This window comes from Sycon ciliatum, chromosome 6 (assembly GCF_964019385.1).
Source record: "Sycon ciliatum chromosome 6, ocSycCili1.1, whole genome shotgun sequence".
In the NCBI taxonomy this organism is placed as follows: domain Eukaryota; kingdom Metazoa; phylum Porifera; class Calcarea; order Leucosolenida; family Sycettidae; genus Sycon; species Sycon ciliatum.
In genome coordinates, this window is record NC_088648.1 from 22134627 (window position 1) to 22161047 (window position 26421).

General features: G+C 47.2%; 1 protein-coding gene across 2 annotated transcripts in view; it reads right to left on the minus strand.

Moving 5' to 3' along the window:
* Positions 1–26421, minus strand: part of LOC135819696 (mucin-2-like) — a 49202-nt gene that overhangs the window by 21209 nt on the left and 1572 nt on the right. Inside the window, exons 2-11 of one of the 2 annotated variants that reach the window (XM_065332946.1) lie at positions 18844–18898; positions 17309–17351; positions 14453–15276; positions 13646–13688; positions 10998–11824; positions 10177–10219; positions 7151–7977; positions 5312–5354; positions 3168–3994; positions 1219–1261 (exon numbers count right to left, since the gene is read on the minus strand). In XM_065332946.1, the coding sequence (XP_065189018.1) occupies positions 1219–1261; positions 3168–3994; positions 5312–5354; positions 7151–7977; positions 10177–10219; positions 10998–11824; positions 13646–13688; positions 14453–15276; positions 17309–17351; positions 18844–18858 (3535 nt within the window). In that variant the 5' untranslated portion in view covers positions 18859–18898. Of the gene's footprint in view, positions 1–1218; positions 1262–3167; positions 3995–5311; positions 5355–7150; positions 7978–10176; positions 10220–10997; positions 11825–13645; positions 13698–14452; positions 15277–17308; positions 17352–18843; positions 18899–26421 lie in introns of both variants that reach the window. The other variant, XM_065332944.1, reaches the window with a different exon arrangement.

The following is a 26421-nucleotide window of genomic DNA, read 5'->3' on the forward strand; positions in this document are numbered from 1 at the left end:
TGAAAAAAAAGATAGATCGAAGGCACCGAAATTTGTCTTATAAAACCAAATGGTGAGGGTAAGACCTCACTTCAATTTGTTGGCCGCTTCGGTACACGTCAAGGGCCCAACTCGCAAGTATTATATTTTTTGCATGTACTTTGTCTGCATCCGACCTACTTCATTCCCTCGCTTCAGAACGCGCTGATCCTGATGGACGACGACCTAACCCTGAAGCAGTCCACACTGGAGCCGCTATGCAGGACGTGGCCTCCAGACTGGCCATCCAAGTTGCTGGGCTACACTTACTCGACACAATCAAGGACACTAGAACCTTGGAGATCCTCACCCGACACATCAAGCGCGGGACCCGGGACGTCGCGCTCTCCCCCCTCCCCCCCCCCCCCCCCGCAGCTCGAGTTACCGACTTCATCCGCTGCTCTCCAGCGGGAAGGCGCGGCCCTGCAAGACAGCTCGCCAGACATACCTCCACCATCATCCGTCTCTGTCAACTCGACAGTCCCACAGAAGAGCTCCGATCCCGAGTCGAAACAGTCGCGGTCACTCAGCTGGCCGCGCTCCAGTCGGCCAGGACCGACATCGCCTACGAGTGCCTCCCTCCCCAGCAGAGACGTCTGGTGCAGCAACTGCAGTCGTCGGACCTATTTTCAGAAGAGGAACGACAACTCATTGCCATCTCTGGAGAGGTACTGCACGCCAGAGCGCAGAGTTCCTACAGGAGTCCCGCCGAGGCATACCGAGGACATCCGAGGCGAGGAAGGACCACAAGCTACCTTAGAGGCCGCAGAAGGGGCCGAGGTGCTAGACCTCCAACAGACTACTAGTTGGCACAATGATTACAGATACGGTCATCCGTGCTTTCATAAGTACGACATGGCGCTTTTAGTGACATTTTGCATACAAATCCCCATCTAGTAGGGCGCAGTTACTTAGTTTCGGTGGAAGTGCGCGAGTTCGATTGGGATTAAAGGAGGAAGGGAGCGTCTCAGCTTCCTCGGACCACTACCATTCGACTAAGCACCCCGAAGACTACAACTGGTGAAATTTTGATTTTAGCCTTAACTTCCCCTTTAAGCAGTCGGTAATTGAGTTTGGCCGAATCATATTCTACTCCCATCAATTCCTTCTTCTGTGAATCGGTGAGCAGCCCCTTGGCCAGGCATTCCACACGAATTGCAACGCAGCTGAGCGCTGCTTTGAGACTTAGGATCCACTTACGGAACTCCTGGCTTGAACATGGCCCTGTGTTGCCTGCTTGACCCTGCAAAGTCAACACACGTATAGGCATACAGAAAATGAAGTGAGCATGAAAATAATAATATCTTCTGGCTGCTGAGTTGAATGGTGTTTGTTCGTGGAAGCCGCAACGCTCCCTGCACCCTACATTCCCAAATGAATCAGCGCATATCCTCCGAAATTCGAAAGTGTTGGCATTCACCCTATTAGAAAGGGATTTGTGCAAAAATTGACTTGAAGCATTGTTTCCTTCTAAAAAAATCACGGACGAAAATAACACTTTTAGACCCTGTGGTCTTCGGGGAGCTCAATCGAATAATGCTGATTAAAGAAGACTGTAACATGTCATACAACCCATTCTACCAATGAACCACAACCTCATGTCCGTGACTCTTTCAACACCAGTCTATTCATTGAAATGAACAGGCTGGTGGTACTCACCACTTATGAATGCACCAGCAAGTAATTCAACGGCATTATGATCATGAAGAAACGCCTTGACCTCTTCAAAAGGGCTAACTATGATTCTGACATTACTGCCGTCGTACCCAGCTCACTATTATAGCAGGGAGAACGACCTTGACTTACTACCACCAAGTGAGACCAGACAAGCAACGTGTTATGCGAGTGTGTAAATTGTATACATGATAATGTTATTTCAGGTTTATTAAATTTCGGTGTCAGGAACCTGACAGGTTTCTGGTGAAATGTAGAATTAAGTGACCAGCTTTCCCTTCCCATACAGTACATACTCTAGTGCCTTTTTAGGTGTTATCTAAATATAGATACAGTCAGACCTCGCTTAACCGGTTCTCCTTTATTTGGATAGCTCGCTATCCGGAAGAAAATCACTGGTTGCCGATATACAGCATACATGATGCATAAAACATAACCGGACCTCGCGATCCGCATACAGGTGCATCGTTATGTGAACAAAATGGTTCAAAGGTGTACGAAGCTTCGTGATATTAGGTTGCACGTTGCTCTCAGAAGCTGAAACCAGGGAGTTTTACAAACAAATGGGGCTGGTCTGACTCCTTGATCCGCTGGCCGCATAAGGGCAGTGCTCACTTGCATGCAGTTGCCATTTTTATCACTTGTTTCACACAATGTGCACGCTAGCTGCACGGCATGGCACCCATACACATGTACGTACAAGTTTACATCTTTGGATATGCTACATGCGTATAATAGACCCAGTATGTGCGTTCGGTTTATCCAGTTCCCACGCCTATCTGGATATTTTTTGTGGAAAACGGATTTGTGCGGTTAAGTGAGGTCTGACTATATTTGGTTTCTCTACCGAAATCACTCAAATTAAAGTTACAGCCTGACCGAAAATACCATGTTTTACAATAAATCAGCTCTGCCCCAAGAGGGACTTCGAACGGCCACCCAGGTTTGAAACCTCGGGAGATATAGGGTTAGAGTTGCCTGTGCCGTCTCCCGACACCCTACAACTCCCTTGATCACATTACCCAGGATGTGCACCAAGAGTACATGAAACCCAGTGTGTGCAGAGTGTGACTCTTTTTCTGCATGGATGTCTATCACGGTGAAGTTCTGCGATTACGTCATAGCTGGTGCAGATTAGTGGCAAGAAACGGCGTAGTGCGTACTATCTATATCTCTGGCCTTTCCCCATAAAAACATATCGTGTGACTCAGAGTAACGGAAATTTCGAAAGTTCCGTGTAGTGCCCGGTCTCGGACCGCTCGCGTACTTGTAAACCAGGTATCAGTGTACAGTTGTGTTAAAGCATCTGATCATCAGCTGCACCCCCCCCCCCCCCCCTCCCTCCTGCCCCAGAAAAATGCTAAGAGTGTGGATTGATGTCGATCCCACTCTGTGCTGACTTCAGTTTTCCATTACAATAATAAGTTTAGGCATAACGCACTGTGACTCCTGTCACTTATATGTATTTCCCTTACTGGAGAGGTTGGCTGGGAAGGCATAGCTGAATCTCCTGTTGCCTTCTTGCGGCTCCCAAAGTGTCCAGTCTTAGGCAGAGCAGTGGGCTTGGCAGACATACCTTCTGCGGCAGGCGCTGGCCGCTGTACATGCTGCACTGCATGTCCATCTGGGTCTTTGCCAACAGCTATTGCTGGGTTAATGGCTAAGCTAGCTGCCCTGGCATCGGCTATGGAATTTCGGCGCGGTTTCGGCTTTGGGGCTTGATTTGAGGTCAGTCTGACTGTTTCGTACCTATCCGATTCGAAACTAGATTCAAATGTAGAGACACTAGCAGACCTGAAAGGAACAGCTTGACCAGGTTTCGGACAGGGCTTGGGATCAGCTGGGCCAGATGTCGCCGCCTCAGTGCCTACTGGTTGGTTATCGCCTGTCGCTAGTAGTGCGCGGTCAGGGAGCGGTGGTCGTGGAGGAGACACAGGAGCAGAAGTCACTACCGGCTGCACTCTGTGAACCGTAGCGGGATCCTTGGTTTCCACTGTTCTTGCTGTGTTGTGGGGAGTGGCGGGCGTTGGGCGAGTAGGAGGCTGGGGGGCTCGACTGGATTTCAAAGGCTGAGTTCCAGCCAGTTTCCCTTCCTGGCCGGCTGAATTCAAGGCTACCATCCTTGCGGAGACACTGGTGGGCTTGGGGGGAGATGCGTGAGTAGCCTGGGGCTCAACAACACGCTTTGGTTTGGGTGCTGTAGCTGGCGGAGACCGAGTTGCTTGGCTGGGTGATGGTGGTGGGTTCCTGATGAACTGGGCTGGTTGACGTCGAGTTACTCTATTCGCTGCATCTTCACTGCCTGTGTTAGAGAGGACACAGAGAACAGCAAATAGCCAAAGTGTTTCACATCCTCGGAAAATGCCTGCGTGCACATACACACGCACACACACACACACACACACACACACTCACTCACACACACACACACACACACACACACACACACACACACACACACACACACACACACACACACACACACACACATCGTGACAAACGCCTTTGCACAACTTCAGCGCTGTTTGGTGCCCTCAATATGCCCTGTATAGAAATGGAACAAAAAGATTCCAAGCACACGCAGTACTGGCCGTATACCGTACTAGCAGCACACTAGAAAATGGTTGTCATATGTACTACATAGACTTAACAGGCAAAATGGTGGCTATGAGGCTGCCGGTGGTACATGGTCACCATACCACAGATAGTCGAGCTACACTAAGGTGTACAATTCTGCGAGTGTCTCTCAGCCACCTGACCGATAAAATTTCTACTTAGGCCATGGTAAAAATTATCTTTGATTCTCAAGTAGGCGCGCACCGATTTTTGGCGGCGCACCAACGATTTTATTTTATTTCTATGCATGAATATGCACGCATGAAAACGGTCAATGCGAAAGGCATGAATCAGGGAGTAGTAAAATACCGGCATTTTTCTACTCCCTGGTCTGAATATGTTACGTCATGACCATGTACATATGTGTGACCCTATCTTTGGAAATAAAAAAATTGTGGGAAATAAAATAAAAAATCGCTCGCTCGCACCGATTTTCACAGGATCATGACCTGAGAATCAACTATATTTTTTACCATGGCCTTACCTGCAACAAAGGTATCCACTGACTGCATGTCATCTAGGAACTTTGAAAATTTGCTTCAGGTTCGGTGCTATGCACAATACTACAGAAAGTGTGGAAAGTCTCAGCTGTACCCCTGCTTGTTGTGAAATGATGTGTTGTTTTCCTGTGTGATGGCATTCCCCAAACTGTCTATTTTTGTCGCATGCATGTGTGATATGAGCATGCGCGACTTTGGAGTCGAGAGTCCTTTTGTTAGTCTTCTTGTTCGTCTCCGTCAGAGCAGTTTGCTTTTCCGTCTTGTAAATATAAATAATGTAACAAACAAGTCTTGTCCATTGTGTCCTGCGCCCCGGGGAACGGAATGGCTGTGATTCCGTAACATGCTCAGCATATCTAGCAGTCGGTCATTGTGTTTGGAAGAATCATATTCTACTCCCAACAATTCCTTCTTCTGCGTATCGGTGAGCAGCCCTTCGGCCAGGCATTCCACACGAATTGCAACGCAGCTGAGCGCTGCTTTGAGACTTGGGATCCACTTACGGAACTCCTGGCTTGACCATGGCCCTGTGTTGTCTGCTTGACCCTGCAAAGTCACCACACGTATAGGCATACACAAAATGAAGTGAGCATGAAATATCTTCTGGCTGCTGAGTTGAATGGCGTTTGTTTGAGGAAGCCGCAATGCTCCCTGCACCCTACATTCCCATTTGAATCAGCGCACATCCGCCAAAATGCAAACGTGTTGGCGTTAACCTATCAGAAAGGGATTTGTGCAAAAATTGACTTGAAGTGTTATTTCCTTCTAAACAAATCACGGACGACAATAATACTTTAAGAACACGTGGTCTTCAAGGAGCTCAATCGAATTATGCTGATCAAAGAAGGCTGTAATATGTCATAAAAACATGAAAAGAGCTTCATTTTGATATACATGTCATACTACTTCCTCCGCGTCATCGAAATTGTCGCAGTTTGACTAGTGACTTATCACTTGTTACTGACAACTCCATAAGCTAAGCCATTCAAAAATTATTACACAGTATGATAGTCTGAAGACTAGAGTAACGTTCCAGGACAGTTGGACCAAGCGTTTTCATGCAGAGATGAAGTCCTCGTCGACCCTGATGCCAATGGACGCAAAATTATCGTTTCGAAATATTTCAAGGAAGGTTGAAAGTTGGTCGCGCCTCATCTCAAACGCTTTGACATTCTCCACAGGACAAGAGCTGCTATGCTTGTCGTCTGCTAGCTCTGGAAGATTTCTACTTCTCCACCAAAGAAGCCTAGTAAGAATACACGATCGTTGCGAGGTCGGTTGATTACCGTCGGCGGTATCACCTCGATCTTGAAATGAACTTTTTTTAGCCGTGGCATGCCCATTTATTTTAGCTGTGTGGTCACAGCTCATGCAGGTAAGTGTACTATCACGTCCAGCGCGCCCTCTTTTTCAGCATCACTGCCCGACCCTGATTCACTGGTATACTATGGTACGGCACCTGCACGTGCATCACTAGCACTACGTGTAGAGTCTACGCGGCTCTTGCTCTTGCAGGTACAATCATGTACTAGTACTGAGTGTCTCGGCCAGAGCGACAAATTTTATCGCTGTTGCAGGCATTTAGTTTGCTGACCCCTCGATGTTTCTCCAAGCGCTGCCACTTGTTCCACGAATTCGTTCTCACCCCAGCTAAGGTAAAACAGTGATGAGGCTTGAGTGAATGGCCATAAGCACGAGAAATGCGCAGGCTGCAACGCCTAACTGATCTCACCGAGTCGAAATTACCATCTCAGCGACATCGGCGAAGAAATTGCGTCTAGTTCAAAAATTCCAGCTTCCAATAACAGAAAATAGAACTTTGCCGTCACCCTATACTGATGACCATCGCCTATGATTCCTTGCCTCTGGTACGAGTGCTGGTGAGTAAATACCCCGTTTTATATCAAAAGTCAAACTGCGACAATTTCGATGACGCGGAGGAAGTATACAAAATATGGGTTCACATACATTTAAATGGGACTTCGGGTATAAGGACACTTCGCGAATAAGGACACTTTTCTGATGCCCCACCGAATGTCGTTATTCGCAAAGTTGACTGTATGTGACTCAGAGTAACGGAAATTTCAAAGTTCCGGGTAGTGCCCGGTCTCGGACCTCTCGCGTACTTGTAAACCAGGTGTCAGTGTACAGTTGTGTTAAAGCATCTGATCATCAGCTGCCCCCCCCCCCCTGCCCTCCTGCCCCAGCAAAATGCAATGAGTGGATTGATGTCGATCCCACTCTGTGCTGACTTCAGTTTTCCATTACAATAATACTGCATCATATTAAGGTTGAAGCATAATTCACTGCGACTCCTGTCACATAATAATTATATCTCTTACCAGAGAGTTTGCCCGGGTAAGCGTTGCTGAATCTCCTGTTGGCGTCTTGGCGATCGACAAGCATCCAGTCTTAGGCAGAGCAATGTGCTTGGCAGATATGCCTTCTGCGGTGCGCACTGACCGCTGTACATGCTCCACTGCGTGTCCGCCCGGGTCTTTGCCAACTGCTATTGCTGGGCTCCTGGCCAAGCTAGCTGTGCTGGCAATTGACGTGGAGTGTGGGCGCTGTTTTGGCTTTGGGGCTCGATCCGGGGACAGTCTCCCTGTTTCGTACCTATCTGATTCAAAACTAGATTCAAATGTAGAGACACTAGCAGACCTGAAAGGAACAGCTTGACCAGGTTTCGGTGAGGGTTTGGGATCAGCTGGGCCAGATGTCGCCGCCTCAGTGCCGACTGGTTGGTTATCGCCTGTCGCTAGTAGTGCGCGGTCAGGGAGCGGTGGTCGTGGAGGAGACACAGGAGCAGAAGTCACTACCGGCTGCACTCTGTGAACCGTAGTGGGATCCTTAGTTTCCACTGTTCTTGCTGTGTTGTGGGGAGTAGCGGGCGTTGGGCGAGTAGGAGGCTGGGGGGCTCGACTGGATTTCAAAGGCTGAGTTCCAGCCAGTTTCCCTTCCTGGTCGGCTGAATTCAAGGCTACCTTCCTTGCGGAGACACTGGTGGGCCTGGAAGAAGATGCGTGAGTAGCCTGGGGTTCAACAACAGGCTTTGGTTTGGGTCCTGTGGCTGGCGGAGACTGAGTTGCTTGGCTGGGTGATGGTAACGGGTTCCTGATGAACTGGGCTGGTTGACGTCGAGTTACTCTTTTCGCTGCATCTTCACTGCCTGTGTTAGAGAGGACACAGGGAACAGCAAATAGCCAAAGTGTTTCACATCCTCGCAAAATGCCTGCGTGCACATACACACACACACGCACACACACACACACACACACACACACACACACACACACACACACACACACACACACACACACACACACACACACACACACACACACACACACACACATATACACACACACAGACATCGTAACAAACGCCTTTGCACAACTTCAGCGCTGTTTGGTGCCCTCAATATGCCCTGTATAGAAATGGAACAAAAAGATTCCAAGCACACGCAGTACTGGCTGTATACCGTACTAGCAGCACACTAGAAAATGGTTGTCATAGGTACTACATAGTCTTAAAAGGGAAGTTAAGGCAAAAATTAAAATTTCACCGGTTGTAGTCTTCGGGGTGCTGAGTCGAATGGTCTTGGTCCGAGGAAGCTGAGACGCTCCCTTCCTACTTGAATCCCAATCGAACTCGCGCACTTCCACCGAAACTGGGTGACTGCGCCCTACGAGATGGGGATTTGTATGCAAAATGTCACTAAAAGCGCCATTTCGTTCTTATAAAAGCACGGATGACCGCGATTGGCCCATATGTTGTAGTCTTTTGGACGCTGAGTTGACTGGTTTTGGTCCGAAAAGGCTGCGATGCAGCGTTCCTCCTTTATTCCCAATCGAACATGGTTGAACAAGTGGTCACGTGCTCCTGGGTGCCCAAATCACCTGGTCACCACGCCAGCAGGTGACAACTTTCACACCAAGGTTCAACTCGAGTTCAACTCGAGTGACAGGACTGCACCCAAAAAAGGTCAAACAGGCTAGTAAGTTGTACCCTGCAGGCACGGTGACCAGGTGACTGGCGTACGCAGGAGCACGTGACCGCTTGTTCAACCATGTTCGATTGGGAATAAAGGCGGAACGCTGCATCGCAGCCTTTTCGGACCAAAACCAGTCGACTCAGCGTCCAAAAGACTACAACATATGGGCCAATCGCGGTCATCCGTGCTTTTATAAGAACGAATTGGCGCTTTTAGTGACATTTTGCATACAAATCCCCATCCCGTAGGGCGCAGTCACCCAGTTTCGGTGGAAGTGCGCGAGTTCGATTGGGATTCAAGTAGGAAGGGAACGTCCCAGCTTCCTCGGACCAAGACCATTCGACTCAGCACCCCGAAGACTACAACTGGTGAAATTTTAATTTTTGCCTTAACTTCCCCTTTAACAGGCAAAATGGAGGCTATGAGGCTGCCGGTGGTACATGGTCACTACACCACAGATGGTCGAGCTACACTAAGGTGTACAATTCTGCGAGTGTCTCTCAGCCACCTGACCGATAAAATTTCTACTTAGGCCATGGTAAAAATTATCTTTGATTCTCAAGTAGGCGCGCACCGATTTTTGGCGGCGCACCAACGATTATATTTTATTTCTATGCATGCATATCCACGCATGAAAACGGTCAATGCGAAAGGCATGAATCAGGGAGTAGTAAAATACCGGCATTTTTCTACTCCCTGGTCTGAACATGTTACGTCATGACCATGTACATATGTGTGACCCTATCTTTGGAAATAAAAAAATTGTGGGAAATAAAATAAACAATCGCTCGCTCGCACCGATTTTCACAGGCTCACGACCTGAGAATCAACTTTATTTTTTACCATGGCCTTACCTACAACAAAGGTATCCACTGACTGCATGTCATCTAGGAACTTTGAAAAGTTTGCTTCAGGTTCGGTGGTACGCACAATACTACAGAAGGTGTGGAAAGTCTCAGCTGTACCCCTGCTTGTTGTGAAATGATGTGTTGTTTTCCTGTGTGAAGGTATTCCCCAAACTATGTCGTCTAGTCGCATGCATGTGTGATAGGAGCATGCGCAAGTTTGGAGTCGAGAGTCCTTTTGTTAGTCTTCTTGTTCTTCTCCGTCAGAGCAGTTTGCTTTTCCGTCTTGTAAATATAAATAATGTAACAAACAAGTCTTGTCCATTGTGTCCTGCGCCCCGGGGAACGGAATGACTGTGATTCCGTAACATGCTCAGCATATCTAGCAGTCGGTCATTGTGTTTGGAAGAATCATATTCTACTCCCAACAATTCCTTCTTCTGCGTATCGGTGAGCAGCCCCTTGGCCAGGCATTCCACACGAATTGCAACGCAGCTGAGCGCTGCTTTGAGACTTGGGATCCACTTACGGAACTCCTGGCTTGACCATGGCCCTGTGTTGTCTGCTTGACACTGCAAAGTCAACACACGTATAGGCATACACAAAATGAAGTGAGCATGAAATATCTTCTGGCTGCTGAGTTGAATGCTGTTTGTTTGAGGAAGCCGCAACGCTCCCTGCACCCTACTTTCCCATCTGAATCAGTGCACATCCGCCAAAATGCAAACGTGTTGGCGTTAACCTATCAGAAAGGGATTTGTGCAAAAATTGACTTGAAGTGTTATTTCCTTCTAAACAAATCACGGACGACAATAACACTTTTAGAACACGTGGTCTTCAAGGAGCTCAATCGAATTATGCTGATCAAATAAGGCTGTAATATGTCCCCAATGCCTGCTGTAATATGTCATAAAAACATGAAAAGAGCTTCATTTTGATATACATGTCATACTATACAAAATATGGGTTCACATACATTTAAATGGGACTTCGGGTATAAGGACACTTCGCGAATAAGGACACTTTTCTGATGCCCCACCGAATGTCATTCTTCGCAAAGTTGACTGTATGTGACTCAGAGTAACGGAAATTTCAAAGTTCCGGGTAGTGCCCGGTCTCGGACCTCTCGCGTACTTGTAAACCAGGTGTCAGTGTACAGTTATGTTAAAGAATCAGATCATCAGCTGCCCCCCCCCCCCCTGCCCTCCTGCCCCAGCAAAATGCAAAGAGTGGATTGATGTCGATCCCACTCTGTGCTGACTTCAGTTTTCTATTACAATAATACTGCATCATATTAAGGTTGAAGCATAATTCACTGCGACTCCTGTCACATATAATTATATCTCTTACCAGAGAGTTTGCCCGGGTAAGCGTTGCTGAATCTCCTGTTGGCGTCTTGGCGATCGACAAGCATCCAGTCTTAGGCAGAGCAATGTGCTTGGCAGATATGCCTTCTGCGGTGCGCACTGACCGCTGTTCATGCTGCACTGCGTGTCCGCCCGGGTCTTTGCCAACTGCTATTGCTGGGCTCCTGGCCAAGCTAGCTGTGCTGGCAATTGACGTGGAGTTTGGGCGCTGTTTTGGCTTTGGGGCTCGATCCGGGGACAGTCTCCCTGTTTCGTACCTATCTGATTCAAAACTAGATTCAAATGTAAAGACACTAGCAGACCTGAAAGGAACAGCTTGACCAGGTTTCGGTGAGGGCTTGGGATCAGCTGGGCCAGATGTCGCCGCCTCAGTGCCGACTGGTTGGTTATCGCCTGTCGCTAGTAGTGCGCGGTCAGGGAGCGGTGGTCGTGGAGGAGACACAGGAGCAGAAGTCATTACCGGCTGCACTCTGTGAACCGTAGCGGGATCCTTAGTTTCCACTGTTCTTGCTGTGTTGTGGGGAGTGGCGGGCGTTGGGCGAGTAGGAGGCTGGGGGGCTCGACTGGATTTCAAAGGCTGAGTTCTAGCCAGTTTCCCTTCCTGGTCGGCTGAATTCAAGGCTACCTTCCTTGTGGAGACACTGGTGGGCTTGGAAGAAGATGCGTGAGTAGCCTGGGGTTCAACAACAGGCTTTGGTTTGGGTCCTGTGGCTGGCGGAGACTGAGTTGCTTGGCTGGGTGATGGTAACGGGTTCCTGATGAACTGGGCTGGTTGACGTCGAGTTACTCTTTTCGCTGCATCTTCACTGCCTGTGTTAGAGAGGACACAGGGAACAGCAAATAGCCAAAGTGTTTCACATCCTCGCAAAATGCCTGCGTGCACATACACACACACACACACACACACACACACACACACACACACACACACACACACACACCTGTCCTGTCCTGTTGAGCCACTGCCATGAAGGTTACGTGGGCCCCGGAGGGGCAGCTGAGAGAGAGGAGGAGCACACAGCCCTGTGACGATCCAGGTGATGCGGTAAGCGAAATCGGCGGGAGCAGGCGCAAACACACGTGAAACCCTGACGGTCCTGAACGGTCGGACGACTACAAGTCCGCGAGCAGCGATGACGGGCGCGGCCACGTGTAGACGCAAAGCAGCGGTCACAAGCCTGGCAGTGAGCGACGCAGCACAGCGGAGAAGCAGGCAGCGGCAGGGGCGCACCGACTGCAGCGGCTCTCTGTCTTCCACCGCCGATGCATCCGCTCAATCATGGGAGTGTCTCGCCAAGAATGCTGGGATGACAACATCACCAATCACCAACTACGTGTGAGGTGGGGTGATCCCGACACACACACACACACACACACACACACATCGTGACAAACGCCTTTGCACAACTTCAGCGCTGTTTGGTGCCCTCAATATGCCCTGTACGGAAATGGAACGAAAAGATTCCAAGCACAAGCAGTACTGGCTGTATACCGTACTAGCAGCACACTAGAAAATGGTTGTCACAATTATGTACTACATAGTCTTAACAGGCAAAATGGAGGCTATGAGGCTGCCGGTGGTACATGGTCACTACACCACAGATGGTCGAGCTACACTAAGGTGTACAATTCTGCGAGTGTCTCTCAGCCACCTGACCGATAAAATTTCTACTTAGGCCATGGTAAAAATTATCTTTGATTCTCAAGTAGGCGCGCACCGATTTTTGGCGGCGCACCAACGATTTTATTTTATTTCTATGCATGAATATGCACGCATGAAAACGGTCAATGCGAAAGGCATGAATCAGGGAGTAGTAAAATACCGGCATTTTTCTACTCCCTGGTCTGAACATGTGACGTCATGACCATGTACATATGCGTGACCCTATCTTTGGAAATAAAAAAATTAATGCGATTAATAGTATAAGTGAAGCGGACATTACAAAATGATGAATGAGAATACATGTATCTAAAATGGGTTTTTTCTAATTTCTTTCGTCTTCTCTCCCACTTTAGTTTATTTTTTTATTTTTTACACCTCACCTTGTATACTTCCCACTATCCTATAACCTATAAGTAGTTTGTTTCTCCGTATAGCCTCTATTGTGAGACGATTTTTCCCTGATTATAGTCTCAAGAAAATCGATTAGGAACAACCATTTTAGACACATGTATTCTCATTCATCATTTTGTAATGTCCGCTTCACTTATACTATTAATCGCATTAATAAAGTTATTGTCTCCTCGTCGCCTTTTAATAAAAAAATTGTGGGAAATAAAATAAAAAATTGCTCGCTCGCACCGATTTTCACAGGCTCATGACCTGAGAATCAACTTTATTTTTTACCATGGCCTTACCTGGAACAAAGGTATCCACTGACTGCATGTCATCTAGGAACTTTGAAAAGTTTGCTTCAGGTTCGGTGCTACGCACAATACTACAGAAAGTGTGGAAAGTCTCAGCTGTACCCCTGCTCAGCATATCTAGCAGTCGGTCATTGCGTTTGGCAGAATCATACTCTACTCCCAACAATTCCTTCTTCTGCGTATCGGTGAGCAGCCCCTTGGCCAGGCATTCCACACGAATTGCAACGCAGCTGAGCGCTGCTTTGAGACTTGGGATCCACTTACGGAACTCCTGGCTTGACCATGGCCCTGTGTTGCCTGCTTGACCCTGCAAAGTCTACACACGTATAGGCATACACAAAATGAAGTGAGCATGAAATATCTTCTGGCTGCTGAGTTGAATGCTGTTTGTTTGAGGAAGCCGCAACGCTCCCTGCACCCTACATTCCCATCTGAATCAGCGCATATCCGCCAAAATGCAAACGTGTTGGCATTAACCTATCAGAAAGGGATTTGTTCAAAAATTGACTTGAAGTGTTATTTCTTTCAAAACAAATCACGGACGACAATTACACTTTCAGAACACGTGGTCTTCAAGGAGCTCAATCGAATTATCCTGATCAAAGAAGGCTGTAATATGTCATAAAAACGTGAAAAGAGGTTCATTTTGATATGCATGTCATACTATACAAAATATGGGTTCACATACATTTAATAGGACTTCGGGTATAAGGACACTTCGCGAATAAGGACACTTTTCTGATGCCCCACCGAATGTCATTATTTGCAAAGTTGACTGTATGTGACTCAGAGTAACGGAAATTTCAAAGTTCCGGGTAGTGCCCGGTCTCGGACCTCTCGCATACTTGTAAACGAGGTATCAGTGTACAGTTGTGTTAAAGCATCTGATCATCAGCTGCCCCTCCCCCCCCCCCCCCCCCCCCTTGCCCTCATGCCCCAGAAAATGCAAAGAGTGGATTGATGTCGATCCCACTCTGTGCTGACTTCAGTTTTCCATTACAATAATATTGTATTATATTAAGTTTAAGCATAATTCACTGCGACTCCTGTCATGTATAATTAATCTCTTACCAGAGAGTTTGCCCGGGTAAGCTTTGCTAAATTTCCTGTTGGCGTCTTGGCGATCGACAAGCATCCAGTCTTAGGCAGAGCAATGGGCTTGACAGACATACCTTCTGCGGCGGGAGCTGGCCGCTGTACATGCTGCACTGCGTGTCCGCCCGGGTCTTTGCCAACTGCTATTGCTGGGCTCCTGGCCAAGCTAGCTGTGCTGGCAATTGACGTGGAGTTTGGGCGCTGTTTTGGCTTTGGGGCTCGATCCGGGGACAGTCTCCCTGTTTCTTGCCTATCCGATTCAAAACTAGATTCAAATGTAGAGACACTAGCAGACCTGAAAGGAACAGCTTGACCAGGTTTCGGAGAGGGCTTGGGATCAGCTGGGGCAGATGTCGCCACCTGCGTGCCCATTGATTGGTTACCGCCAGCCGCTAGTAGTGCGCGGTCACAGAGAGGTGGTCGTGGAGGAGACACAGGATCAGAAGTCACTACTGGCTGCACTCTTTGAACCGTAGCGGGATCCTTAGTTTCCACTGCTCTTGCTGTGTTGTGGGGAGTGGCGGGCTTTGGTCGAGGAGGAGGCTGGGGGGCTCGACTAGGTTTTGAAGGTAGAGTTCCAGCCAGTTTCCCTTCTTGGCCAGCTGAATTCAAGGCTGCTATCATTGCAGAGACGCCGGTGGGCTTGGAGGGAGATGCGTGAGTGGCCTGGGGTTTTAGAGCAGGCTTTGCCGGTTTGGGTGCTGTGGCTGGCGGAGACCGAGTTGCTTGGCTGGGTGATGGGTTCCTGATGAGCTTGGCTGGTTGAAGTCGAGTTACTCTATTTGCTGCATCTTCACTGCCTGTAGTTGAGAGGACACAGAGAACACCAAATAGCCAAAGCATTTCACAGCCTCTCAAAATGCCTGGCTGCATGCATGCGAGCAATAGCGACATCACGCAAACTTTGAAGATGCATCACTTGATGTGGATATCCAGGTGTCGGTTGTTAAAAACGGAGCACACACACACACAGACACACACACACACACACACACACAGACACACACGCACACACAGACACACACACAGACACAAGGGATCGATTTACTTTGATTTTTTGCATAGCAGTCACTGCTACACAGTTTTACAATTGACTAGCAACTCCCAGTATTGATTAGCAGTTTTCCTTCATCAAAAGTTTACATGTATAGCTGTACAATAGCAGGATTTTGTACAGAAGAGGACAATAGCTGCAGTTGCTATTTGCTTTTCCAAACGAACGGTTGACCTGAATATTTTACGTTAGGGTTTTCGCTTGCGCTTGTTACATGTTCAGCATCCATCCGACTTCAAGTTCTTCACAACACAATGTCCTTCAACAGGGCAGTTTCACTGATTCCTTCCACAAAGAAAGCTCAGGAAAGCGCTCAAACGATCGTGACACTTCGTTCAAAGCGCACAGAATTTTCTCTTTTCTCCTTTTCTTCATCGAAACGAATCAACACTCCTGGCGCGTCCAGTTCTTTCTCCCGCTTCTGGACAGTGATCAGATTCACTAAACATGTTGGTTACATGAGACTAAGAACCATCTACTTCAACTGTGTCTTGTCGAACAGAAACAAACTGAATTGAGCTTGACAGTGAAAGAAGAATGGAGAACTTCAGGGAAAGTCGTCGCCGTGTACAAAACTTCAAAAGACTGCAGACTGTGCAGTCTTGTACGACCGGTCGACCAGTGCTATCAGTGGCCAGTGCAGTGTCCAAAATCAAACAGAGCGCGATCCGCGACCCGCACTCGGCCTGAGCGGTACAGACCAGTTGGTTGGAGTAGTAAAAATACTAGTAAAATACTACTCCCTAGTCAGCAGTGTGTACAACAGTCGCATGCAAACTGCACACAAACAGTACAGAATGGTCTTTGTACATACCGGTATGCATGGCCAGTGCATCGCAGTTTTGGGCGATAAAAAACGAGAAGCGAATCGCAGCCAGTGAATTTTGATTCGCAAACTGCGATGCGAACCCGGATAAATCGATCCCTGCTGACACAGACACAGACAAAGACACACACACACACACACACACACACACACACACCTTTGCACTACTTCAGCGCAGGTTGGTGCCATCAATATGCACTGTATAGAGTTGGGAGCAAATCAATTCAAATTTACCACATACTGTACTTGTTGGACATATAAAATTCTGTGAGTCTCTCAGTCACCGTACTGATAAAGTTGCTACTTAGGCGGGACCAAAAAAAATAGAGATTCCCGGGCCCTTACGCACCAAAATCAAGCCAAAGCCATTTCTTTTTTGGAACAGTTCATATATGTACAGTACTGATCGTGTGAGTAGATCTGTGACGTGGAGTCACACAAACCCGAGTTTGTACGACTCCCTGATGTACAGATCAGGGCCATCGTTGGCCGAAATACCTGTTGTCTGTAAAAAAATTGAATAAAAATTACCGGAAAATGCTGTAAAAAAAGTTCAACATGGCATGCACACATGTAGTCGTGTACATACATGGGAAAAAATGAAATATAAAATTCGCCCGCACGCACCAATTTCACATGGGTCCTGCCCGGGAATCTCGATTTTATTTTGGTCTCGCCTTCCCTCCAACAAAGGTATCCACTGACTGCATGTCATCTAGGAACTTTGAAAAGTTTGCTTCAGGTTCGGTGCTACGCACTATACTACAGAAGGTGTGGAAAGTCTCAGCTGTACCCCTGCTCAGAATATCTAGCAGTCGGTCATTGTATTTGGTAGAATCTTTTATCGCCATCAATTCCTTCTTCTGCGCATCGGAGATCAACCGCTTGGCACAGCATTCCGCACGAATTGCATCGCAGCTGAGCGCTGCTTGGAGGCGTGTGATCCACTTACCGAACATCTGGCTTGACCATGGCCATGTGTTGGCCGCGTGGTTCTGCAATAACAACACACAGAGTGCATACAGTAGACCATCTGCGCAGGTCAGACTGGCCCATCTACGCGCGACCGACAAGAAAACTCATGAACACTTTCATTTTTTTGCAAAATAAATCGTGTGAAGAAGATGCACGGAATGGCTGAAAACTAGGCTGAGGAATAGTAGCATCCAGAGACTCTCAAACAAATTCATGGTCCATCGCTTCTGACAATGGCAGGGAAGACATCTGGGAGCTGATTGCAGCAACTCTCTACCAAGCGCGATGCTGGTTACTCACCAGGGCAGGGCGCTTCCATCGCGCAAGAAATGGCCGCGAGCGAGAAATGCAAGTCCGATTTTGGAACGATCCAACCAGGGAAATCTCTTGAAAATTGGCCTGAACACCTCTCATACTGGTGTTTCACGATGTGCAAACTTTCAGAGAAATCGACGGGGGAGAACGTGGTGAGTACGTGGGTCCTCCGTATCGCGTATGATTTGAATGGTCGCGGGGACAGAAGAACAGTAATTTTACGACTCCCAGCGGTGCAAACAGACCGCGGCCATGTTTTCTCTGTCGGCCGCGATCACGTTGAAAAAATCGATGACGCAATGCATGCGCAGACGCCTGCGCAGTGCGTTCGCTGACATCCCTACTAGCTTGGCCGGTTGTGGCTCTTCGAGGTGAAACTAGGGTTTTTCCCCTACTGAATAATATCTCACTCGCCGTGTTTCAGTAAGTAAGGGCGCGGGAGCATATATTCAGAGCGCTCGGGCAAAAAACATATTTCGATTCAGAAATAATTAGATTGACGGAACGTACTTTAGGTCTCTCTAGCTGTCACTCAGACACTGCGAGTCGCCGCATGTCGGCTGAAGAGGTGCTCCAGTCCATCATGGACTCGGACATTGATGACTGGAGCTGCGATAGTGAAGGCGATGACTCGGATGCGGACATAGCCGTCCGCGATCGTGACGGAACAAATTTTCCCGGACGAGTCCGCCGTGGTCGATGTCGTACCTACTGCCGTGGTCGCCTTGGACAGCCCTGAGGATATCGGAGATGTCGATGTCGAGTTTGAGCAGGACGCAGCAGCACAAGCTACGCCAGCGAGGGACAACAAGTGGGTTTGAGTTGATTCGACTAATTTGAAAAATAATCCTTTTATTCTTAAATGGCCCGGCCAACAGCGTACATCTGGCCTGGCACTGAAAGGAATAATATTATGTTTGTATATGTGTGTGTGTGTACACGTGTGTGTGCACATGCATGTGTGTGTACTGTGTATGTATGTTTGTATGTGGTTGTATGTGTGTGTGTGCGTGTGTGTGTGTGTGTGTGTGTGTGTGTGTGTGTGTGTGTGTGTGTGTGTGTGTGTGTGTGTGTGTGTGCGTGCGAGTATGCATGCGCATGCAAACATGTGGGTATGTGTGTGCACACTGGAAGATCTCTGCTTCGAGACAACTATTTCAGAATTTGGCAAAGCAATGATGTGTGGACAATTCATACCTCTGCTGTAGCCATGACTGCGACAACAAAAAAAGTCACGGACGTCAGTCACCATCTGTTGTACATGTACACACAATAAACCACACCAAAATAGACGTGGCACATCATGAGTGATGTAGAAATGGATAACATTCCGACAGGCGTTTTCAGCGGGTGCAGATTCCAAAGAAACCCTACAATTTTAAAGCGCTTTACACTTTTGTTTCAGTGGAGGCAAGGTTCCAAGAGTGTGCACTGAACATTGACAAGAGTGCATCACCCCCAAGAGTAGGCAGCTCACGCATACAGTGTTGTCCCAACAGAATTTCAAGTTGACGGCATTGTTATGATGCAATGCTCCTATAGAGTGAGTCATTTTACAGCGTTTGTACTGCTTGTCAACGCTTCACACCTGCTTCCGTGCGATATTGTGTACTAGCTGAGGATCAAATGGGGGTTTTCCCACCACAGATCCAGGATACGTCTGATAACAGGCGTACATTGCATCATAACTTTATGACGTCACCTTGAGGAATTTGGCGGCTCCGAACCAAGAGAACACACGTCCAGAGTACGAGAAGCATGTCGAGCCCTCCGCCCAGCAGATTTGCAAGGAAGCACCACTCCCTTTTCATTGCACAGTGTATCGGGGAGTCCGAACCAGGAGCTGAAAGCAGCACCAAGGCTCATTCCCTCGGATGGGTCATTGGACCATGCATGGTGAAATAGAAATGCGGAGCTGCTTTTGATTCGCGGTTCGCATTTCTTTGGCCACGACTGTACTGGTACTTCGAAGTGACAGTCCATAATAAGACCATTTATCAGCCTCTTAGTATTGAGTCGCATTGATTTTCGCTATACCTAAGCAGTCAAATATTCCTGCATGTTTCACTCCTTAGGGCTATATTGACTGCTTATATTTGACTGCTTAGGGGCCGTCCGTAAATATCGAACTTTTTTCACCAAACGAATTATTTTAGTTTAGACCCAGCCCCTCCGTCCCTCCCCCTCAGAACGTAAAAATGTTGACATACGTCATGCATATACTGTACAGCAAAAGTTGCAAGTGTGTCACTGCTCCAACCGCCATGTACACGTATCAATGTTTTCTGAAACGAAATTGGTCAACCCCCTCCCACCCCATAACGAAATTATTTCGTTTTGTGAAAAAAAGTTCGATAATTATGGATGACCCCTTATGGGTTGCGCAGTGGAACGGTGCCTAGTGCAGCATTGTTAGGGAGCATCTCATAAGTTCGCACTTTTTTGTAAACGTAACGCATTTCGAATAGACTTTACCCCCTACCTCCCCCCACTATTTGAAAGTCTTCTCGCACATTTTCAGTGTAGATCTACTGTACTGTACATGTCCATGCCATGGTATGCACTGAATCATGTACAATGTTCATGTACATGGACATGAATGTTTTGCTAGTGTTGAAGTGAATGACATACAGTAGTACCGCATCTACTGAGTACAAGTAAGTAACATACTTAGTTCAATAAATGACATGTACACGCACATAAACAGAGTTCCTCCACGACTGTACTGTCAAAGCTGGCCAGGTACACGTTTGATCAGGCTGGTGTGACATTTGACACCTCTGAGTAGCCTGCATGCGTGTATTGTAGTGCAAGGGTTAGATCTACACCTAAAACACACCGGCGTAGGCCGTACCCTGCTGTCTGAAGCAGTCTAGCACATGCACAGCACTGTGTTGTACACATCCAGAAAATGTGCGAACTCTCATTTTTCTATCCGAAATGGGCGCTACCCCCTTACCCCTGTTTCGAAATGCGTTACGTTTAGAAACAAAATGCGAACTTATGAGATGCTCCCTTACTGTATGAATAGGTGATGGTGCAAAGGTTGTGCAATCATAAAACCGGGATTCATGAAGTTATCGTTCCGGAATTTGAAATACGCACTGTTTGTCGTGATAAATCTATTATTGACTTCGTACTTGGTCAGTATAGGAAATAAAAAAACCTCGGCTTTTATTTCCCATACTGACCTCGTACTCAGTCAATATTAGATACATATTCCACGCACGCCGTGCATAGAAACACTCTGACCAGTAGTCAACATTCTTCTGTATACGGAGTTCTGGTAAGACTTAAAATACAGGCACATGTATATGCACTATCACACACTGACAAGGTTTTACGGGATATCCCTAGATCCACAGTACGTAGATCTACCGTGTTTGGAGTTTCCGACGCCCTTCGGTGCAAACGACCGTGATTACGTGCCCGAATAAAAGACGATTGGGTGTAACCAGGCTATATATTATTTTCCATTTCGGCCAGTCGCCTACTAGTACTAGCAAGAGTATATAACACCCCAAGAGTGTGCAACTCCTGATACCCTTTCTATGGGGTTTGTCGACGGCGAAAACTCACATCACGTGGTGCAGTGTCGCAGTTGTACGTTTCCAGCCCGCTTTTAGCGAGCAGCGGAGTAATAAAAAAGCACTCTCTGACAGAAACTCACTGCGGGTATGCAAATCCCCAGCATGATCATGGCCGATATTCGGATTGCGCGCACGCTATCCTTTGTGTGTACGTAGTACGAACGTATCTGAAACACGTGATGTGAGTTTTCGCCGTCGGACACCCCATATGCAAAGTTGCACACTCTCGGGGTTTTTTTTAACTTATAATACTCTTGGTACGGTAAAACCTGTAACTAGAGACCACCGTGACTAGCGACTAGCCTGGTACTACCGACCACTTCGCCAGGCACGGACGGTCTCACATTCAAAATGCACTGTGACTAGCGACTACCTGCTGAACGCGACTAGCGACCGCTTTTTCTTGTCCCAAAGACGATTTTTGACCCGTAACTAGGGACCGCGATGTAGGGAATCAAAATTTATTTTGCTCGAAGCTCCTTCTTGAAATTTTGATGATTTTCCGTGGTCCTGAAAGGCATCTTTCGATACTACAGCTGAAGAAAAGAACGCAGGTCAATTTGACTGTGGAGTCGGTGTGGACTGCACTACACCTGTCAGAATTTCAAGCGCTGCCAAGAGTAAACATGATAGGAAACGTCTTGGAGAGCGCATCGAAAGCGCTCTCTGATCGATGTTACTACTCGGAGGAGAAACGAAGACTGAGCGGCTCTGTCACCCCAGTCATACAGACGAATCGACGATGGCATAAAGGAATCCAGAAACAAAGCAGCACCGCAAGGTCCTGATGCTGAAGGATCGCGTTCAAGCAATCGAGAAGTCGCAACAAGGACTGTCGGTACGATTGATCGCATGAGCAAATTTGAAGCCCAGCGCAAAACGAAACTTCCACAGGGAACGTTTGCCTCCTGGCTTCAGAAGTAGGAGCTGAATTTGATGTCCGCAAAAAAAATTAATCTTCTCTCTCTCTCTCTCTCTCTCTCTCTCTCTCTCCATCTCTCCGTCTTTCTCTCCAAGTGTTGTTTGACCTGAAATAAGAATGGCATTGCGCAATTCTTGGGGAATTGTATTAGCTGCATTTTGATATACATATCATATAATGGGATCCATATATGGTCGCTCGGTGCAAACCTCTAACTAAAGACCACCTGCTACTAAAGACCGCTTTTGCTGGCACCAAGGGGTGGTCGGTAGTCACAGGTTTTACTGTACTACAGTCGTCCCTCTCTAATCCGGCACCTTTTGCAACGGCATTTTCTGCTGGATAAACAAGGGTGCTGGATTATCAAATCCTGCCCTCCAACCCGGCCCACCTATTAACATACATGTTTGTGTCGTACGTCAAAACGTAGGGATTTTCTGTGTCAATCCAAGTACTTTGTGGAATGCATGTCTATAACATACACTTGCCGGGAATATCCTATGTACTGGCATAGCATACTCCCAAGTGTATGTTACATGTGTTGTGTATGTTACAATGCTCCCTGACGGTATGCGATGTACACCTGCTGGATTAGAAAATTGAATTATGTACAGTTTGAGTGATTTGCTGCAGAAAATCGCTGCTGGAGGCGGAATTCAAGTGCCGGATTAAAGCGTAGAAACTGAACTGAAAAAATCCGTTTTGCCAGAAAGTGTGCTGGTTTGCAAGGGTGCTGGATAAACAAGTGCCGGATTAGAGAGGGACGACTGTAGTATACTTCTTTGCTCGTCTTGGGGGTTAGACAAGGGGAAGTAGCCATGTAGGGGAGTGAGGCCAGCCTTTCGGCACCGGGAACTACAGCTGGCTCGACTCGCCTCTACTGAGTGAAGAGAACCCACACCTATTCACCTATTCGCCTATTCGCCTATTCACCTATTCACCTATTCACCTATTCACCTATTCACCTATCCACCTATTCACCTATTCACCTATCCACCTATTCACCTATCCACCTATTCACCTATCCACCTATCCACCTATTCACCTATTCACCTATTCACCTATTCACCTATTCACCTATCCACCTATTCACCTATTCACCTATTCACCTATTCACCTATTCACCTATTCACCTATCCACCTATCCACCTATCCACCTATCCACCTATTCACCTATTCACCTATTCACCTATCCACCTATTCACCTATTCACCTATTCACCTATCCACCTATTCACCTATCCACCTATTCACCTATTCACCTATCCACCTATTCACCTATTCACCTATTCACCTATTCACCTATTCACCTATTCACCTATTCACCTATCCACCTATTCACCTATTCACCTATTCACCTATTCACCTATTCACCTATTCACCTATTCACCTATTCACCTATCCACCTATTCACCTATTCACCTATTCACCTATTCACCTATTCACCTATTCACCTATTCACCTATTCACCTATTCACCTATCCACCTATTCACCTATCCACCTATTCACCTATTCACCTATTCACCTATTCACCTATTCACCTATTCACCTATTCACCTATTCACCTATTCACCTATCCACCTATCCACCTATTCACCTATCCACCTATTCACCTATTCACCTATTCACCTATTCACCTATTCACCGTGATTTACTGAATGTACTCGCAATCGCAGTACACAAGCAAAAATGGTCATTCAGGGCACACGATAACGGTCGGACATCGGACATTTTCCGACCATTTTCGATTCGAATCCGGTGCTTTTTTTCTGGAACGGACAATCTGTCCGATCGAAATTCACAAAATAGCGTCGCTGACTCGCTGGGAAAGAGAACGGCTGAGGACAATGGCGCTCTGCCTGGGAAGAAGTCTCACGAAGTCGGAGCAGCAACCTGTGACAACAGGGTTTTGCAGCAAGACAGGGAGCTGTCCACTTCAGTGTAGCTCCAGTTTGAGTGTAGCAAACGATCGAGGAGTTTTGAAATGAAATTTCTTCGCTTTCTCGCTACAATAGGAACTACGGTAAAAGCCATTATTCTAACGAGGCGCATATATAACGATTTCCCAAAATTGGCTAGTTTACGTGTAGCAAAGGTAACGATTCTCACTCATTCTCCATGCTCAATAGGACAGTATATGTATCGATTTCTGTATAACGATTTCTATTCATAGCCAGCAATCGCATGTCATCTCGTACATTGAAAATCAACATAATTTTGCGAATCGACTTTTTTTCAGGATCACTTTTCAACGAGGACGAAGCAAAGTCGGCCGAACGAAGCCTAGAGGAAGAAAATCACCCTCTCCACTTCACCATCACGATACTGACATAGATACGAGATGAAACAACCAAAAAATTCACAAGAAAACTGTACGACCATCATCGCGTTGACTTTGGTCTGACTTTGGTCTGAGAATTTCTATCACGATCAAAAATGTACGAGGAGCACTCAAAAATCAGCCACAGACGTACCTTTATCGCTCTCTACTCCTTTTTCAAGGCACAAAAGTCGACTCTCCACTTTCAAACCAGGAACCAGACATACCAGTGGTCCTTTTCAGCTGCTCCACGAGCGCAGGAAATGTTCACCAAGGGGCGCAATCATCGCGTTGACTTTGGTCTGACTTTGGTCTGAGAATTTCTATCACGATCAAAAATGTACGAGGAGCACTCAAAAATCAGCCACAGACGTACCTTTATCGCTCTCTACTCCTTTTTCAAGGCACGAAAGTCGACTCTCCACTTTCAAACCAGGAACCAGACATACCAGTGGTCCTTTTCAGCTGCTCCACGAGCGCAGGAAATGTTCACCAAGGGGCGCAGAGCAGCATCCATTCCAGAAAAATAGCTAAAATACGAGTGAGACTGCATGCCTGAGTACATGAGTACATGTATGAGTACATGCAGAAAATAGTCAATTTCAGCGTTTCTGCTCCAAACAGCAACTAGCTTCGACTAGAAACAAAGATTACACCAAAGGATCAAACAACAACCATTTTCTGCAGTTTTTTTGCAGATGGCTTCCTTGTGCTTGGCCCAGCACGCCAAAAATCACACCTCGGAGGAGTACAAAAATTACAACTCTCAGATGTCCTTGATTGCTGGCCATGTTAACGACAGATTGCTCCTCGTTAACTCGTTAGAATTAGCACTTCGTTATATACATGGCTTATACAGTATTCCGCGAGGCGCTTGTACAATCCGAAATATTGAAAAACGTCCCTGTTCCAGGGAAACAAGGCGTCAGAAATGTGTGCCAGCTTGCGATATGCCTCTATCGAAAGAAGCAGTCTTCTGCAAATCCAGTCAAGGACGCTCCTGTTGCACAGGCGCTGTGCAAGATCGACGGAGCAGCAGCAGCGAAATAAGTCAGAAATTCAACGTCGCGTAGAAACTACGTGCTGTTCAAAGAGCACATCGCGTTTGCAAAGATGGGAGCCTTCAGCCGACTCGAGTAGTGACATGTTGTCGATCTTGGAGCTGGCAACAAGAAGTTAGAATGGGCAAGCAGATGCCCACTTTGTCTTTTGTCGACTGCGTAAAAATGAATGTCTTTGATCTGCCGCTGAAAAACCAGGTCAAATCCGAAATGTGCAGAAACACTGCACACTCATATCACAGTTACTATGCTTGCTGAAAAACGCACAGCGATTTGAATCAGAGTTACAATACCTGAGATCAGTGTGATGATCATCCTTGATGTGACCAGCAATACGGTATACCGCAGTGTGATGTAGCATAAACCGGTACATGCATGTGTGCATTAATTATGCAGTGGCGTCGTGTGTGAAATTGGTGAAGACAATAATTATTTTTTTATTACGAGTGCTGAGTATCAGCCTTGTAAAAAAATTACAGTGTCCGGCCATGTCCCACCGGTTCCAGAAGTGGCAGGACATTGTGTCAGAGCAATTTCGAAATCTGATCGTGTCCCCTGGTCATTGAGTTGTTGAGACGATCCAAGTAGCATGACTCCCCATGAGCCATGCATACCGATTAACATACGCTTCAGCGCACCCGAAACCGCACTCCGCATCATAGCACACTCGCTGTAGCACCTACTATATCAGCATCAATGTTAGGGGCACACGGGTTTGTGGCGCCGAGATTTTCCGCCTATTTTGTGACAGCTTATCTTTACCCAGCGCCGGAAAGTATAAGCCTTTGCCAATACAGCGCCAAGAATGGTTAGCGCTGCATATCTCAGCGCGAGTTGTGGTTAGCGCTTGATACCTCAGCGCCAAGTAGAAATAAGCAAAAA